Here is a 20,214-nt window from a genome sequence, read left to right on the forward strand (position 1 = left end):
AAACCATTATTTCAAAATGCTTAATGCATTAAGATATTGATTAAAAAAGCAAAGCATACATCTTATTAATAAAGCATAGCCTAGTATTTACACACAAGCAGAAAAGCCCAGAATATGAACGCAATGCGCAAGTTTCACGAGAAGCATTTTCCTCCAATATAAAACTGTCTACCATAAACACACACACACACACACACAACAACCGGGGAACATTCTAAAACACTTAATGTGGCTTACTGCATTAACACTGTTTTTTAAAGGACCAAGTTCAGTAAACACATTATTAATAAAGTAGGTAATGATGTCTGAAGATCATGTGACACTGAAGACTTTAGTAATGCTGCAAAAACTTCAAATGTAAAATTGTAATTAAATTTCACATAACAAAAATCAGGAATGCGTAATGCTATGGAAGGCCAAGAGGGTCAAATACACGTGAATTTTAACGAGTCAACAACACGTTAAATACGTGTATTTCACGCGTAAACAACACATATTTAACGCGTTAAATACGTGTTGCTTACGTGTGAAAAATCAGCGCGTATTTAACGTGTATTTCAAAAAAGTCTCAGTTAGTCTAGTATAGAACGCATAGACAGGTTTTTTTTTTTTTATTTTATTTTTTTTATAAATGAAACCAAAAACTTTCCTAGCAATGACGATTGTTCTGTTGCTCGACTGTTTCTTCTAAAGACTCCGAAATGAATACACAGATTTATTATTTGTATACTAATTCCTACACTGACACATTAGACTGTATGTTTTTTATTTAAAATGTTTGTTTAAACCATTAATTTAATAGCCGCGATGCTTACGAGTCTAATGCACTTTGTGGGACGAAATGGAGACCACAAACACAAGGTCACAAACAATAATTATTAGTTTGGTTTACGCATGATGTTTACTGTACGTTTATTCATTGTAACTCTTTTCTTTAACTTTTCTAAATTAGTGTTGTCATTTACCTTTGTTAAATAGTTACACATCCATGTTAACGTACATGTAACGTTAGGCTATTATCCTATTTGCACATAACGTACATAAAACTGGTTTTGATAATTTTCTCTCCTCAGAAAATCCAGTATGACTTCTCTAAAAATCTCAAAAGGTTCACAGAGCAGCACTATGTAAGTATTTAATTATTTATTTGACATTGAAATAACTGAAATAGTGTTTCAGCTTGGCCTAATCCAAAATTATATATGACTGTATACACTGTTACACTGAACTGAATTAAACAATAAAAAACTACCCATATGTTATTTTTATACAGCAGTTAATAAAGAAATGTGGCTCTGTAGTGGACACCTGTGAGGCAGTGGACAGACAGCTGCTGATGTCTGATGCTGGCTGACAATAAACAGACCTCTCTGGACGTACCCCATCTTTTGCAGGTGTGTAAATAAGTGAACGGTTGCAGACACACACCAGAAAACCTTCTAAAACATTCAATTATTTATAGTTATTTATTTATAGTTTATCCTTATTTTTCAGAGAAATTATAACATTGCCCTTCCTGTAACATGACGATCCTGCTGTCCTGGACTGTATATGATGATAAGTATGAGTTTGTCCATGTGTGTAGACATATGTAGTGTACACACACACATTATACACACATTGTGCACTTAATTAGTCCATAACCATTAATCAATAGACTAATATGACAAAAATAATTCCTGTGGTGTTCCTCATTTTTAAGATAATAAAAAAAATACCTGTGCTAAATGAATAAATGTAATATTTTATTATTTAATTTTATGTAAATCACTCTTTTTTTCAATGAACAGCCTACACATAATCTCAGAACAGCTGTGGTAATAACAGGAGACCCATTTGGTGAGAGCAGCACTGCAGGCTTTCCTGATGGTGAGGAGTTTCTTGCTGATGAACCTGCCGACATGAGTTCACCTTACTATGAGTGCCTATGTTCTGTTCAACATTATACAGAAAAGCAATTAAAAGTACACTAAAGCGCACTATTTTTCTGCTGTATCTGTTGGCTATTCAGGAGGAGATCATGGACCATTTTCACAAGACTGATGTGTTTCAGCTGTGTTTTCATCGTAAATCCTCACAATGTTTGTATATTTTGATTAAAAAAAAAATGATGTGTATTTATAACACTATACTTTGTATCAAATTACAGAAAAAATACTAATGCTAATGCAAGGGTGTTTCTAATCTAGAGTCTTTGGGACAGTGTTGGGAAAGTTCTCTTTCTACATGAACTAGTTCAAAGTTCAATTCACAAATTTTAAAATGAACTAGTTCAGTTCATAGTTCAAACTACAAAATTTTGAACTAAAGTTCACAGTTCCAAAAATGAACTAGTTAATAGTTATTTTTTTCCATACGTTGCTGCGAGCTATTATTTTTCAAAATTATTGCCACAGCCCATATAGAATCACAGACAGCAATTATTTTATCAGTTTTAACAATGAAGCTATGCGTCAGATTTCATCTTCATATCCAATTTTGAATCCTTATCCAACCAGGGTTTACATTAGCATTGAGGGGACAGCATTTCCCCATTGTTGCTTTAATGCTTTGTCTCCCATTCTCACCGACCTTGTCATAAACATCATAAAATTATTTTAAATGATCATTACCCCCAATTTCCACAAGATGCGGAACGGCTCCGCTGCGTGACAGCTCCATGTTCCGTCGTCCGTCAATACCCACCAGGTCCGTATTTGTTGCGTAACGGCTGCGGTCATGACTGACAGCTGACGTCACGATGCCCCATGTAATCTTGCGAATTCTGGTGTGATCGCGCGATATGTAGTTTCTATCAACAGAACTACCAAACCAGGAACAGTTTTCCATCCGAAGGAGTATAGGATAGAACTCTTTTCTTTTCTCTTTTCATTTCTTCATCCATCGTGTCAACGGGGTTAAAACTTCAACAAGCCTGTCTCCGCCCATTATGACGTTTTCAAGGTGTAGTGTAGGGAAATATGAGCGCGGTGTATTTTATTTTGAAAATTAAACTGATCTTTTATTTTGTTTCTGGCTGTTCTGTTTTGTCACTCGACTTCCTGTCCTGCGTACTCTGCCCTGTAGTGCTGGGGAGCGCTCCGGCATCCGGCAAAAATAGAAGCTCTGCGTATCTGCTCCGGAGGGCTGCGGATCGCCGGAGTCGGAACGCAGCTGTTACGCATTCAGTGGAAATACACTCATTGACTTTAATGGAAACCTATTGACTCCGCCGCCGTGACGGAGCCGTAACGTAGCCATTACGCATCTGGTGGAAATTGGGGGTTATGCCTTCTTGCTACATGCTGCTGTCGTTTGCTGTTTTTTTTTTTTGATGACGCGTCACTCATGCAGCGGACGGCGGTGCGACACTGGTGGCTGGTGTTGCCAGATTGGGTGTTTTTCCGCTACATATTAAGACCCGTTTACGGTGTGTTTTAGCCGGCGTTTCGCCTGGAGGGCTCTATAGAAATCTGGCACCCTATTGAACGAAGTTAACCTGAGAGAGCGTGCCGTTCACAGACACCAGAATGAACGAGTTCACAGTAACGTTCATCAGGCATTAATACAGCACGTTCAGTTCACGTTCGCCCAAAATATGAACTATCGTTCAATGAACGCGTTCAGGCACAACACTGCTTTGGGAGGAATGCTAAATTTGACATTGTTCTCTTATGACTGCTGTTATCAGTCTCTGTCAGATTTTTTCCTTTGATTGAAGGTTGTGAAAATGCTATTGTAGAGTTTTTCATTTTGCTATTTGAGTAAATGAGAATGCAAAAATATATTTGTGACACTCTCCCATTCACTGCTTTCGAGGTTAACCCAACTATAACAACTTATGCTGCTGAGAAACTGGTTTATTAAGCTAAATACATCTATCTTGGGGCTTATCAATTTCTTAAAATGTCCTGTGTGAATTCTCCCGTTCAGATACCACTACTTAGAACAGGAAAAAAATGTTACTATTAATTGCATTGTGTCTAAAATTTAATTGAATTTATTAATTTAAATTGTTTCATTGTTTTAGGTACATAAAATGTTTTTTAAAGTTCTAAGATAATTGAGTCACATTTATTTGTTTATAATTCTACCAAGGTGTAAATGCTTTTTTTTGTTGTTGTTTATAGCAGTATAAACACTGATGTTTCCATGAATGGGATTGTGATGTGCAGTATTGACTATTTAAGGTGATTATGGATATTGTTGTTTTTTATCAATAAACTGTTTTATACGCATTTGTTTTATTTTTGTAGTTTGTTTTTTAAAATCATAAAAAATGTCAATATCAGGGAAAATAAACCGGTGGGGTTTGGGGGGGGGTATTAAAGAACTGAAATTAGGGAAATGGTGCCTTGAAGCACCCCATGTGGTTCCTGGCCATCCTAATGAAAGGGTTCCTCCAGGAACCATTAAAAGTTCCTCAAAGAACCACCCCCATTTAGAGCGGTGCCTAGAGGCTCTTCAGAGGGTTCTGCCGGTGTGGCGAAGTGAAGAACCCCAAAAGGTGCCTCCAGGAACCTTTAGTTTTTACAGTGTGGTTCAACAACAGACACTAGAATCCTGCATTTTAGCCTGAGCCCGACGGGCCCCGACCTTTTTTACCCCCTCAAGCCAGGCTACGATTGTTCAGATGTGGGCCGGGCCTCCAGTCTGTCTAGACTTCTTCTTACATTTATATTTTAGACATTCATCAATTAGCGATGAAAAAAAAAACTTGCTGCACTGGTGGAAACAACGCGAGACCATGATGCCATGACTGTAAAGAGTGGCTCGACGGTGTTTTGTGTCCCGCAGCAGCGCAGCTGAACAGTTCTGCGTTCAAATAATAGGCTTAAGAAGAAGATATTTTAATTATTTACTAATAAACTAGTGTTTTCTGAATCTGTGTCACAAGGATGAAGTTGCAATCCCGACTCATCATCTCCTCATTAGACGCGCCTTTAGAGATAAGTACATCTTTATGGGTTATGATTATAATGAAAGAGTTTTTGTTTTTGATTTGTTTTATTTTGTTAAGTAGTTATTTAAAGCTTTATATATATATATATATATTTATATATATATATGTTTTCACTGAGTTTCGGTTCATTTTTCGTACTCCTATTAAAGACAACACGGCAGAACGAGCAACTGTTTTGTTGATATTGTGTGTGCAGTTACGAATAATGTATTACTCTTACCTTTATGAGCAAAAATTATGGCATATCCACGGAAAAAAATGCAAGTGATCATGCTGCCGTCTCCCTGTCCTGAAGCATCTCCGCACAAACTATTGGATATAGCTTACATTTATCTGGGTCTAACGTTTAAACATTGTCATATGCTTCAACTGTTTTATATCTATAGATTTTATTTTAGGCAAGTCGTGATGATTTGAGAAGGCTAAATTGATCAAACATAGGCTCACTGTCTGCTGCTGGCAGCTTGGTTGTTACTTAAAGGCGCACTATGTAATTTCTCTGCTTTAAAAACAGCAGAAATCACTATATCTATGTTATATATATTTTTTAGTTGTGTACTTACATTATCCCGAAGGTTTCCACAAACTTTCAAATCCGGAGAAAATTATAGTTTAATTAGAAGACACGGCACGTTTCTTTATTTCCGTTTTTCGCCCGTCTATGACGTCATATAAACTTTGACCCCTCTAGTTTATCTAACTTCCTGCAGAACCCGGCGGAGCCGCCAAATACAAAGGTGAACAGAAGGAAAGACGAGACGAAGAAGAAAAAGTAGTAGCTAGCCTTGGTCGAGACTATTATATTTTATATTTATATTGTTTATATTCGTATTTATACCTCAATCAATAACTTAGTTATGGATCATGATTATGCTTTGCCTGCACGTTCTGTGAAGCGCAAACGTACGGGTGAAATAAATGACCTGAGAAGGTTTTGGGACAAGAGAAGAAACAAGACACGGGTAAATATTGGAGTTGCATTTCCAAGATAGAGAGAGCTTCGTGACAAGCTGAAACTACAGAGAGATGCTTCCATTCTAATAAACAGGTATGCATCCATTCAGCTAACTATATCTATCCGTATATTTTGTGAAACGATGATGTCTTGTGTAAAACGCAGACGGACTAGCTCTCATGTAGAGTATAATGTAAATCTACATGTGTTCTATAAAGTAGCTTCAAATGCAGTTCACTATCTTGTTCGATATCATAGTATAAACGTAATTATAATTATTAACGAAAGATAACCATGTTTTTTTAACATATATTACTACTAGTTAGATGGAATATTGATTTGATAGGGGTCTGATAATTCATATATCTCTCCGTTCGAAAAGATGTGATTGTCAAAATACTAGGCTGCTGCTGCTGTAGGTGACATAGAGGGAGACCGCTGACAGACCAGGCTCTTGTCTTCATGACAACAATATCTATACTTCATGTTGAATATTAATATAAAAGCCTACTGATAAAGGACACCGTCAACAGTATTGACGGCAAAATAGACTATGTTTGACAGGTGCAATATTTGAAAATCGATATTTATTATTTATTTTTTTTATATTACATTTATATCTGAATTTATGTCAACCTATATACTTTCAAACATCAAAATGTCATGAATTTATATGTATTTGTGTACAAAATTACATATAAACATATTTTCCTATTATATTTTGCCTGGAAACGCTTCCAACACGCGCGCGTGTCGTGTGAAAAATAAGCGTCGGTTCTATTTCTAGCATGCACACATTTTCCGCGCGGCTCACACAGGCAGTCTGCAAGCTCTAACCTATTAACATGGGAGCCGAATTAAAAACTGACACACCACGCAGCTGAGACGCTTGCGCCACGCATCCAATGTGTCGCTGGCCTCGGTTAAAATGAGTGAGGAATGTGGGGAGCGACGCGTGTTCCAATGAACAACAACTCCCATGAGCCTATGCTCTTTCACGACTTCTTTTTTTTTTTTCTTTTTTTTTTCAAAGATCAAGAATGCCAAACTACAGGAGTTGGCCATCCGAGGGGCATGTGACTGCAGTGGAGGATAGTCCATAAGACATTGAGCCATGATATGTTCAGTTTGAAGCCCTTAAAACCCTTAATTTAGATTTTCTTTTTATTTCATATATCTTGAGATGTTTTAGGTTTAAATTTCACCTCAGTGAAACACTTTAAGCACCAAAACATTTTCAGTACGTTACCTTTCTTGTAGAATTGTGCTTCAAATAAAGAACACTATGTTGACCAGATTGTTAGTTAATCATTGAGGCTACAAGTCAATATTGTTTATATGGACAGCGATTTAAAAAAAGTGGACTTCTAAGAAAAAAAGTTAGGCGCACTAGTGTAACAAGTGCAAAAAATTAGCCTAGAACCCTGTTGTTTTATTCCACTTCATGAGACCTTTCAGATGACATATGGCACATGAGTATCCGAGTTGTGTGATATTTTTATAAATATTAGAGTACATGGCAATATATATATATATATATATATATATATATATATTTATATCTATCTTGGAAATGCAACTCCAATATTTACCCGTGTCTTGTTTCTTCTCTTGTCCCAAAACCTTCTCAGGTCATTTATTTCACCCGTACGTTTGCGCTTCACAGAACGTGCAGGCAAAGCATAATCATGATCCATAACTAAGTTATTGATTGAGGTATAAATACGAATATAAACAATATAAATATAAAATATAATAGTCTCGACCAAGGCTAGCTACTACTTTTTCTTCTTCGTCTCGTCTTTGCTTCTGTTCACCTTTGTATTTGGCGGCTCCGCCGGGTTCTGCAGGAAGTTAGATAAACTAGAGGGGTCAAAGTTTATATGACGCCATAGACGGGCGACAAAATGGAAATAAAGAAACGTGCCGTGTCTTCTAATTAAACTATAATTTTCTCCGGATTTGAAAGTTTGTGGAAACCTTCGGGATAATGTAAGTACACAACTAAAAAATATATATAACATAGATATAGTGATTTGTTGCTTTACTTCTAACCCTTTAAGAGTGACCACTATTAAAGCTAGAATGTCCACTAATGTGTTTATTTACAAAAAGGCATGAGTGGTAAAAAAATAAGTTTTTCATAAAACTGAAACTTAAATATATTATTTCTATAGGCTATACAAAAAAGACAAGAAAAAAAAGACAAAATAATAAGGCTGAATAAGCTGATCTATAGCATGTTAAATGGTGGTTGCCTGTCTATGAATGGTACACCCCTCTAAGCTCACAGAAGTGGTTTGACCCAAGTCCTCAGCAGCCAATGACATCGACCAGTTCAAACTGATTTTTAATGAGTACTTCACGTGTATTTCACGTGTATTTAATGCGTATTTAACACGTGAAATACACGTTAAATACGCGCAAATTTTCACGCGTAAATGCGTATTTAACGCGTTAAATACGTGTTGTTTACGCGTGAAATACACGTATTTATTTTTTTATGTAAAAAAATTTTCCCCCCGAGAAAAAGAAACTCCACAGTTATTCCATAGTTATTCATTTTTTATTTCAAATGTTCACACAACTACTCGTTAAAAGCAACAACCTGAAGGATACAGTAGAAAACAACAGAGAAGCATTAAGATCTCACCTCAAGGAAAAGCAGTTATATAGTGTTTTCATTATATTACGTGTTTACATTTAGCCCATCATTTAAAGCGCTAAAACCTGATGTCAGATGTTTTCGCGCCACTCCCGGTTGCTGAGCAGCTGAGTTTGACAGCTGCCTGTCAGAGTGACTCCATAGTTTTTTAGGATTGTAAATCTAGCAAAAGAAATTGACAAATACAAGCAGTGCACAGTAAAAGTGTACAGCGTGTGCGCAGCTTTCATAATACGATAGATACATTTAATTAACTTTTTTTTTTTTTTGTAATTCTGCAATTTTGCGCCCCGTCCAGCAGTTGTTAACGTGTTGTTGACGCGTTAAAATTCACGTGTATTTGACCCTATTGGCCTTCCATATAATGCCACCTGAGTTACGCCGCGCCTTTGCATACTGACCAATTTTTTTCATGTAGACTAACAACATGTTACTTGTCAACTACTGTCAGGAAAAGTGGCTCAAATATGTGCTTGTGGCTTGAAGCTAATGATGAGCACACTGAAATGTGGTGCAAGATTTGCAGCTCAAATCCTCATCTAGCAGACAAAACAGGTGCGTTTTATAAAGGCTCAAAGAATTTCAACCATCCTTTATTTGACAAACATGAAAAGAGCAAGGAGCACACGAATGTGGTGCAAGCCATTGCTAATAAACATGCTAGCCAAGAAGAAATGTCCAGTCGCCCACTTGCCAGATGGCGAGACAAGCTGAATGAAGAACAGCGGCAAGCTCTGTTTGACATTTTTCTCCTCGCCTTCCATAAAGCTATACACGCACGTCCCATGTCGTCTTATTCTGAGGATATTCAGTTACTGAAGTGGCTAGGAGTAAATGTCGGAGGTGCTTATCATTCATGTGAAGGGGGCACATGGATCATGCAATATCGGGCGCCGTTTGTAAAGCTGCTCATGCTGAAAATAACAGCAACATTTTGTCACATTTAGCTTCAACCAATGTAAAAAAAAAACGTAATGAATTTTTTGACGGTCACTTTTTAGCACATTTACAACAATATTTGTCAACTTAGAGATATTTTAAATAGTTAAATATAAATATTAAATGTTAAACCTAAATGTTAAATGTTAAATCTAAATCTAAATATAAAATCTAAATGTTAAATATAAATCTAAATGTTAAATATAAATGTTAAATCTAAATGTTAAATATAAATATAAATGTTAAATATAAATCTAAATGTTAAATATAAATGTTAAATATAAATCTAAATGTTAAATATAAATGTTAAATATAAATCTTAAATCTAAATCTAAATGTTAAATCTAAATGTTAAATCTAAATGTTAAATCTAAATATTAAATCTACATCTAAATGTTAAATCTAAATCTAAATCTAAATGTTGAATCTAAATGTTTCGGTTGAAACTAAATATTTAACTAATATGCAAATTCAAAATGCCGGAAATGCCAAAATAAAAGCTCAATGAGGCCAGTGTGTGTTTATAGCATTGTGTTAAATAAGGAACGAATAAAAATCATCTCATCCGAGGAAATTGACTCTTGGACATGGATTATCTTGATAATGACTACCGTATTTTCCGGACTATAAATCGCACTTTTTTCATAGTTTGGCTGGTTCTGTGACTTATCAAAATTAATTTGACATGAACCAAGAGAAAACATGACCGTCTACTGCCACGAGAGGGCGCTCTATGCTGCTCAATGCTCCTGTAGTTTTTATATTTTTAACTCCACTAATGTTGTTTTTTATTTTTAGTTTATTTTTATATATAGAATTAGAAAACCCCAAATCGTTATCTCTATAATATTTTTTTCAATTATTTTATGTGATTTTTTTTTCTTGTATAGGATCTCATATGATGAACACGTTACATTTGTATTTACTGTTTTATGGCGTTATGATTGTCATTGTTAAATACGACCGTCTTACCCTGATCTTTTATGTTATAAGTTTGGCAATAATAATAAAAAGAGGTACAGGAGCACTACCACTTCACAGCATCACTAACTCCACAGTCCAGTACAGTTTCTCTCAGCGACTCTGCAATGTCTGCACACGTCGAACAGCTGCTCAAAGATCTCACCTTTGGAGAAGACTGATGATTTTATACTCTTAATTTTTGAGTAGTAATACTTACATTTTTAGATTGCCCCATAAAGAACTGCATCCTTTGCCCACACCAACACTTACATGCAATAATAATGATAAATGCCAATCAATAATTATATACATTTTTTTTCCTTAAAATTACATTTTAGTAAAAGAAGCAAAATGTATTTTCTGTCGTGACATAACTATACATGAATATACACTAATGCAGTTGATGTGAATGCATCAGTTTTCAGTCAAGCAATTAATACACAAATAGATAAAATATTTATATTTTATTTACTGACAACAAGAAACATGTTTAATGATTAAAAGAAAGTATAAATGTTAGCATCACAATAAATGCATACATGTACAAGTCAAAAACACATGAAACAAAGCTTCATTCAAACTTACTGTTCTAACAATCATGTATTTACAGATGGTGAACCCCACATCTCACTATCATCTCAACACAGCTGTTCTGATTCTGCTGCTGCGCTGTGCTTCACAGTCTCACTCTTCTCAACGGGGATGTCGTTGAGCAACAGGATGAGGAAGACCATGATGATGGCTCTCTCAACCACACAACCTTGAAGCGAGAGCAGAAGAACACGTGCAGGACAATCTGACTGCTGTGTCTGCTCCAAACAATCGTGTGCCTGCTCTCCACGAGAACCACTACCTTTAAAACATTTACACAGAGTTTACAAGTACATGCATTAATTTATTATTTTTGTAGTGGGCTAAACCACTGAACTGGTTCAAAACCAGCAGTATGTCTGTGAGCACGGCTCTTTTCTCCAGGTGGATCAGAGGATTGTAGGCCCCTGTAATAAGAGCACTGTCAATGACTTCAGATAAAAGCTCCAACACATTTTTTGATGATGCTTTTTGAAGCTTCTGAAAGTCAGCCTTCATTGTATAAACAGAAACCAGCAGAACAAACTTTACCAAAATCACATCCTCAGTGTCTTGTGTTCTTTCTCTAGATGCTCTCGCTGCTCTGGGGCCACTGACGAGGAAGACACCACAGCAGCATCTGGTCCTGATGAGACAGTGAGAGCCGGAGTGATGGAGCATCTCATCCATATCTCTGGACCATGTCCGGATGCTGCAGTGGACTTCTCCATCCTCAGTGCACACACCAGGCTGCAGACATTTTCATAACCTACACAAATACACACACACACACACACACACACACACACACACAATACAAAAAGTCATTACTTTATTCTTTTGTTTCAGGTATTTCCTTTTTCCCCCTTTCCTTGCAGCAAATGCACAGAAATCAACAATAAGAAAAGTGCTGTTATAACTCTTTGAAATTACACTAATTAAAATGTTTCATTTATTTTTGTAGTGTTCTTACACAAATCCTTTGATGGCAGCATTCCTTCATCAGTCACTCTACAGCAGATAAACATAATCTGTTCCTGTAACATCCAGACAAGAGTCAGTCTCCTCTGTGATTTATCTGTGATATACTGCATCTGCATGTTGAGTTAGTAAATGATGTAACTCGCTTTTTATCCAACACAAATGTTCCTAAAATTATCAATATTGCAAATGGACAAATAAATAGATAACCTGTGTTTCGTTACTGTATGTAGATGTGTTTGATTACATGACTTACACTCATCTAAACCAGTGTTGACAACAATGAGTGAACACAGATGCCGGTTTCATGTCTGTTAAATGTGCTCACCTGCAATACTTATCAAAGACTATCCTGTCAGATGACAGACATTTAGTAATAGTCTTCAAGATGTATATATGGTTTATGTAAATCCACTTTTGAGTCGTGTACTTAATGGAGCTCCCCTGTTAGTTATTCATTATAAAACGTGTTTATACAGCACAATCACAAATATGCTATATTATGTAAGTAACAAACAGGGTTTAGATTAAGCCAGGATCAGGCCATGGCTCAATTAGTCTTGCCTGTGAAACTGGAGAATAGCGTCTTTACACCTTTTGCTTATGTTGCTGACTTTACACCTTAGATTTAATAGATTATTAACTCCAAAATCAATACAACTGTATGAAAATAACTTGTACTCTTAAATTTAAATAATTATTTCGTGAAAAAATATAATCTCACATAATCTCACCATTGTAACTCACAGCAAGCCGTCATATTCGTCTTCTTCCCAGTTTAACGGCGGTTGGCATCCAGCTTATTGGCGCAATACCGCCCTCTTCTGTTCCGGAGTGTGGATCAGATAACATTTATATTTAACATTTAGATTTATATTTAACATTTATATTTAACATTTAGATTTATATTTAACATTTATATTTAACATTTAGATTTATATTTAACATTTATATTTAACATTTAGATTTATATTTAACATTTATATTTATATTTATATTTAACATTTAGATTTAACATTTATATTTAACATTTAGATTTTATATTTGGATTTAGATTTAACATTTAACATTTAGGTTTAACATTTAATATTTATATTTAACTATTTAAAATATCTCTAAGTTGACAAATATTGTTGTAAATGTGCTAAAAAGTGACCGTCAAAAAATTCATAACGTTTTTTTTTACATTGGTTGAAGCTAAATGTGACAAAATGTTGCTGTTATTTTCAGCATGAGCAGCTTTACAAACCGCGCCCGATATTGCATGATCCATGTGCCCCCTTCACATGAATGATAAGCACCTCCGACATTTACTCCTAGCCACTTCAGTAACTGAATATCCTCAGAATAAGACGACATGGGACGTGCGTGTATAGCTTTATGGAAGGCGAGGAGAAAAATGTCAAACAGAGCTTGCCGCTGTTCTTCATTCAGCTTGTCTCGCCATCTGGCAAGTGGGCGACTGGACATTTCTTCTTGGCTAGCATGTTTATTAGCAATGGCTTGCACCACATTCGTGTGCTCCTTGCTCTTTTCATGTTTGTCAAATAAATGATGGTTGAAATTCTTTGAGCCTTTATAAAACGCACCTGTTTTGTCTGCTAGATGAGTTATTGTTGTAAATGTGCTAAAAAGTGACCGTCAAAAATTCATACCAGTTTTTTAAACATTGTTTGAAGCTAAATGTGACAAAATGTTGCTGTTATTTTCAGCATGAGCAGCTTTACATACGGCGCCCGCAAATGCAAAGCATCGCCCTCGCGATTTACGAGCCAAGTTGCAGTCCGCTGAATTTTGAGGGCTGCTTTTTGATGGATCTGGGGACATCACAAAAACTGAGCAGGAAATCGTTTACATTGTGTCTGTGTCCAGCAACGGAGAGTTTACCTCAGACTTTATTGGACTGATTGAATTGGGTGCTGTCCGAACTGCGCAGCCCGTAACAGACATACTTGTGAGACTTTTCCAGAACACAGGCTTGGACGACTGGACAACAAAGTTGGTCGCTGTGTGCACAGACAGGGCTGCTGTCAACGTCGGTATGTACAACGGCGTTGTGCCAAAACTCCGGCGACTTGCTGCGGTTGGAGACTCACTTGTGCATATTTTGTGCACCGCACACACACTGGAGAATTGCGCAAAATCAGCTGATCGCAATGTTCCTTACTGCGAGACATTTAATCGCTCTGTGGTCAAAATTCTGCAGTTTTATTTACAAAAAGGTGGAGCAAAAAAAAAACTGCTGAACTGAAGAAGCTGTGTGAAGAAAATGGGATCTCCTTTGTGAAACTGTGTAAGTTTCATAATATCAGATGGTCTGCATGGAGGCATGAAACACTGTTAAAAATATCAAGACTATTGCCAGCCATTAAAATGCAACTGGCTACGAGTTATAACAGTGACTTGCAGCATATCTGCACTGAGCATTTTCAGTGCTTTCTGTCAAACATGCTTGATATTGGTAACATTTTGAAGACAACATCCATTAAGTTTCAGAAGGAAAAGCTGACCATTGGAGAATGTAAGGATGAACCTATGGTTGCCATTGGATAGTTCACACTTCTGCTTGATGGTGAAGGCCACAGGGCACACACTGTTTCTAATGCTGATTCTGACAGAGACAAGACAAACTTACTGAGAGGATTAACTGAAGAGTTTGAAATCAGATGAAAACAGACTCATGTGATCATTTCTTAGTATTTGATCCTTCAACATGGCCTCAGGAAATGCAAGACATCCAGTCTTGGAAACACAACATTTGCAGCATTCTCAAGAAATATGAGGCCACATTGAAACTTGACAAAGACACCACTGTGACAGAATGGATACGCTTAAAGCAGGCAGGAAAACGCCTGGGAGCCTCTTCTGTGTATGACTTGGTCCAAATAGTAAATACAAGTAACCCAGAAGCTTACTCCAACATCAACAAGGTGGTTAAGCTGTCCCTTACAATGCCTTTAAGCAGTGCAGCTTGTGAGAGAGGATTCTCACATCTCAACATAATAAAAACCAAGTACAGATCCCGTCTGTCACATGCTCGTCTCTCAGCCCTGATGCAGATTCACCTGTCGAAGCAGACCACAGAGACATTTGACCCAAAGCAAGCTGTTGACCTGTGTATGGAGACAGCTAATCGTAGGCTAATCCAAGGGCAGGGAAGTGCGTCTGCAGCATCTTCTTCATCTACCATGCAGGAAACTGAAGAAGAGGACAGTGGGGGTGACACTGAGGAGGGCAGTGAGGAAGACTGCACTTAAGACCACAATACATATGGGGTGAGTACCAAACACCATCTCCTGGTACTCACTTGAGTAACTGACCAAAAAAGTTATGTGCACCCCTGGTTATATCAGTTTTTAAACTTCACACCTACGGGCAGTGAGCAGAATGAACATTATCTTTTTTACACACAAAGCAGGACAAATTATTTGATTACAGGAAATCAAAAATACTTACCATGGATAAAATGTATGATGGAAAAGCATATACCGTGCGTGCATAATTTTTAGGCCTATGCTCTCAATGTCAAATGCAGAAATGTTAATCCATGCGTTTGTGACCTCAAGGTTAGATTATTGTAATGCTTTATTGGGTGGTTGTTCTGCACGCAAAATGCAGCAGCAAGAGTTCTTACTAGAACCAGGAATTATGACCATATTAGCCCGGTCCTGTCAACACTGCACTGGCTCCCTATCAAACATTGTATAGATTTTAAAATATTGCTTATTACTTATAAAACCTTTTAATAAAAAATTCTTAAAACTTCTACAGATTCTTCTGCTTTTTTACTTAATTTGATAAAGAGCATGTGTTTTGATTTTCATGAAGTTGAACTACACAGTAAAAGATGCTGGGTTAAATACAACTCAACACTGGGTAAAATATGGACAAACAGTAGCCTGTTATCAACACGTTTTTAGGCGCGATTTGTGAACGGCCCCTAAGGAGTATATATATATATATATATATTAGCTGTTTTATTTTAAATTGTAATAATTCATAACATTACTGTTTTCCTGTATTTCTGTGAGCATGACACATTTCAAAATCTTAGTTACTAATTCTTTTTTAACCAGTTGTGTATATTTAGGTCTATATATGATATTCTCAACAGATATAATTATAAACATACAACTATCACTGCATTTTATTTACAGCTCCAGTTAACTCTAAACCACAATGTGTGAAGTCAGTGTGTTAATAGTTAATAGTGTTAGTTATTAATGCTAATTCTGGTTGGTCCATCACTCTTTCATTATATTGAGTTGATACAATCATACAACTGCTACCAGATATAAGAAATGTATTTGATGTATGTTTTTTCCTGACTTGTTAAAAAATGCAATATCTCTCAACATATAAATACATAACTCATTTCTTTATAAATAAAACTGAGTGAAGTGTTTGTTGAACACTGGATGTTTAAACAAAATTGTGCTGCAAGACAAGTGTTTAAAATTGTTTCTGTATGAAGTAGATCATGAATGATGTGACTGTATATATTAATTGCTGATAACTGTGTCTCATATGAAAAACTATCTCGAAAAGAGTCAATCTTTTGTTCATTATCTGGCTCGGCTCGGTGTTCATCTTCAGTTCAGTAAGTGTACTGTTTGTGTAAATGAATTACTCCAGGATATTGGTTTGTTTGAACTCGGAGGGAGTGTCAGCCACATTAAACAAGTTAACAGCTTAAGTAATTTGTGGATTAATGCGTATTGGATACGCGAACCGTTTAAACGATTCAGTTCGATATGGTGAACTGGTTCATAAAGATCCAGTTACATCGAATGATTCGTCCACGAACCGGATATCACAAACTGCTTTGTTTTGAACTCTCTCACAACAGACCCGGAAGAGAAGACAATGCTGAATAAAGTTGTAGTTTTTACTATTTTTGGACCAAAATGTATTTTCAATGCTTCAAAAAATTCTAACTGACCCTCTGATGTCACATGGACTACTTTGATGATGTTTTTCTTACCTTTCTGGACATGGACAGTAGACTGTACACACAGTTTCAATGGAGGGACTGAGAATCTAAAATATCTTAAACTGTGTTCTGAAGAAAAACAGAGGTCTTACGGGTTTGGAACAACATGAGGGTAAGTTATTAATTACATAATTTTGCTATCTGGGTGAACTAACCCTTTAAATCTAGTCGCAGACTAAAATGTAAATCTGAGCTGTTTCAACTGAAAGAAACTTGCTCTGATCATAAAACATTTCAGTATCTTTGATGTCTCAAGATGCACAACAGGAATGTTTTTTCTAAAGCATGTTAATAAAAATGACTTAAATGTCCTAATTCAACTACGGCCTAATCCTGGTTTAGTCTAAACCCTGTCTGTGAAACCGGGCCTAAGATTTATTTTAAAGATTTTATGACATTTATATAAAATTTAAGCACATTTCCCTCTAATTTGTCAGTGATGTGATTTACTTTTGAGTTGTTTAATGTTGATGATTTTCATCAGATTTAATATTTTTTTGGGAGAAATAATTAAATACAATATTATTTAATTATTCATATTTTAAATCAGCAATCAATTATATCAACTATATATAACATTTACAAAACAAGTGATATTACTTTATATGATTCAAACATTGAACATTCCTGAATATGTATTACTTGTTAATAACATATTATTTCTAACTCTCTAACTCTCCAAGATAGTTCAGAAACATAATGTTCTTCCATTCAAAACCAAACCAGCTGACATTCATTCATGAAGACATCAGTTGACGAGAAGCACCTGCTCAGATGATATTGTAGTGAATATATTGAGTAGTTCTCCAGCTCCTCCTCCTTTATCCAGGCTTGGGACGCTGTGATTTATGAAGAAACCCCTGTGACACAGTTCTGGAACACATTCATCATTAAAATGTTCCATTTGAGGCTGTCACTTAATTACAATGTTAAGTAGATATTGATCATGTTGCTGAATGAACTTACAGCCAATGAAGATATAATACCAATAAACAGAGCAGAAATGATCATAACAGTCATCTCTGGTCTTGATTCTGTGCCTTCACTGGGGAGTTGTCTTTCTGGTCTCTTTTGGAGAAAAACACAGGAAAACATGAGTGCATCCCTTTATAAACGCAAAAGAACAAAGGCTGGAATGTAGTGCTGGGAGGTAAACCGGTTCATACCGAAAACCGGTGTAAATTTTCGTTACGATATTAATTTTTAATATACCGCCATACCGGTGTATTTAATTACTCAACGTTCGGAACGAACGTCATGCTGCGCCGCGTGACACGGTTTTAGACGGACCCTTTACAATGTTGCACTTCTGCAGCGACTGCGAGGCGTGGTGAGGGTACACCATAAGCAGGGGTACACACAGTAGTGCTCCGTATTACGTTATAACGGCTGTTTCACACATAGTCCATATGCAGTGCATATTTTTTTACGCACCCATGTTAACGGATTCCAGCATTCACACTGCACGGTTGCGGTCCGTCAGTGCGTTCAAGGAGCGGTGCGTCTGCAGCAGTGCAGCGATCGTTTACGTACCGAGTCTATTTTTGCTGTGCTGCAGGCGCTGAATTAAAGTGAAAGTGCATTGTTCGCAAGAAAAATGAACATGGATCAGTAGCGGACTGCAATCGCGTCCTCTGTGAAAGCACAACGTGTCCTTGCTGTGGACTGCATATGCACTGCAGACGGAGTATGGGAAGATGGATGCTGCAGAACTAGTAGAACAAAAAGTACGGCTGGGTAAAAAAATCGATTTTTCTATTAATAATTTTTTAAAATGTGGTCGATTCTCAAAGGCCAAGAATTGATTTTTTTTTATGATTATTTCATCTTAAAAATGAAATAACTTGATCCTGTTTGATCAAGGAATGCGACTGTTCTGACTTTTTTCAGTGTACATTTTTTCATCTTGCATCAAAATTCTAATGTATTTATTTAACATAATTGTATGCATTTGAAAATTAGAGATGGGTTCTGTTTTAATGTACCCAAGTGTACCTAAAATAAGAGTTTAATATGCAGGTTTGTGGCTCTTAATATTTTTAAATAAATATAGTTTTTGTATTATATCTATATTCATCGAGTCGAATCAAGAATCGAAATCGAATCGATTTGAGAGCTTGTGAATCGAAATCGAATCGATCTGGAACATCTGAATCGATACCCAGCTCTAACAAAAAGAGGAGCCTGGTCTGTTGTTTGGAGGGTTTTTTGGTTTCCAAAAATCCGACATCGACCAAACAACCATTTTATGCAAGTGCTGTCGGGCTAAAAACACGTCTTGGAATATCAACCAGCAGAAAATGCATTGAACACCCGATTATGCATGAAAAAAAACCTTCATAAACCGGCATAATTTAGAAAAAAAAACGTGATATAAATTTTTGTTCAAACCACCCAGCACTACTGGAATTAAAAAAGATTTTTGTCAATCATGTGGTTTTACACACCTTGAGCGAAAAGTTCAACTCTCTTGATGTCTGATTCCTTCATGAAGATGTAGCACTTGTATGTTCCTGTATCATTGCGTTGAAGATCGTTGAGTTTGATGGAGAAGTTTCCTCTCAGATACTCCTCAGGAAAGCTTTCAACTCTGTTCCTGTACTCTGGATCCCGTCCTTCCACAGAGACTTGACCATTAATAATGCTATACACATTCTGGCCTCTGTGTCTCCAGTGCACTGTGATGTCTTGAATTGTATTCAGAGGTTCTTCAGAAGAACAAGGTAAAACAGCAGAGTCTCCAATAAATCCCTCAACAGTCTCCTGCAGTGACACTGAAAACAGAGAGAAAGTGTGATAAAGATACCAAGTTCAGGAAAGAATGACAGAAGTGCTTTACAGATTATTATTTTAGCGCTCCCCTCAATTTATAAACAGAAACACAGGTAGAAAACACAGATGTGAATAACGTTACCTGTAAACACAGAGTCAACACTTAGTCAAACTCAACATCTATGGATTAAAAAAAAGAGAAAATAATATACAGTACAAATAGTAGAAGTATAAAGTCATCAGTTTCTGAAGACTTACAATATAAAATTTTACGCTTTAGTCTAAATGAGCTCGTTGTGTAGTCTTTCTTAGTTTAACTTATTGACTCTACCTTATATCCGAATATCTTTTCTCGTTATCATTACTAGCTCAGTGACTGCTGTGTAGTGTAACGGAGACCGCTAGTAAGAAGCTAACGTTAGCCTGGACGATTG

At 36.3% G+C, this 20,214-nt stretch overlaps 1 protein-coding gene and 1 long non-coding RNA gene across 8 annotated transcripts in view; one reads left to right on the top strand and one right to left on the bottom strand.

Annotated features, from left to right (window-relative positions):
- Window positions 1-20,214, bottom strand: part of LOC132160066 (CD276 antigen homolog) — a 139,422-nt gene that overhangs the window by 79,756 nt on the left and 39,452 nt on the right. The window contains exons 4-6 of one of the 5 annotated variants that reach the window (XM_059569764.1): window positions 19,454-19,663; window positions 17,975-18,076; window positions 17,738-17,881 (exon numbers count right to left, since the gene is read on the bottom strand). The exons of the other annotated variants lie outside the window; for them this stretch is intronic. Of the exons in view, the coding sequence (XP_059425747.1) occupies window positions 17,855-17,881; window positions 17,975-18,076; window positions 19,454-19,663 (339 nt within the window). The 3' untranslated portion in view covers window positions 17,738-17,854. Of the gene's footprint in view, window positions 1-17,737; window positions 17,882-17,974; window positions 18,077-19,453; window positions 19,664-20,214 lie in introns of those variants that run through there. 5 annotated transcript variants of the gene reach the window in all.
- On the top strand, window positions 697-2,076 carry LOC132159184 (uncharacterized). 3 transcript variants are annotated; one of them, XR_009437824.1, is made up of 5 exons: window positions 697-861; window positions 1,074-1,127; window positions 1,274-1,394; window positions 1,791-1,869; window positions 2,012-2,076. It is a non-coding gene; the product is annotated as an uncharacterized LOC132159184 (long non-coding RNA). The 3 variants fall into 3 exon arrangements; XR_009437822.1 differs by lacking the exons at window positions 1,791-1,869; window positions 2,012-2,076 and adding an exon at window positions 1,495-1,769 and having other exon boundaries at window positions 700-861; XR_009437823.1 differs by lacking the exons at window positions 1,791-1,869; window positions 2,012-2,076 and adding an exon at window positions 1,495-1,769 and having other exon boundaries at window positions 701-861; window positions 1,277-1,394.

The sequence above is a fragment of the Carassius carassius genome, chromosome 16 (assembly GCF_963082965.1).
Source record: "Carassius carassius chromosome 16, fCarCar2.1, whole genome shotgun sequence".
Taxonomy (NCBI): Eukaryota; Metazoa; Chordata; class Actinopteri; order Cypriniformes; family Cyprinidae; genus Carassius; species Carassius carassius.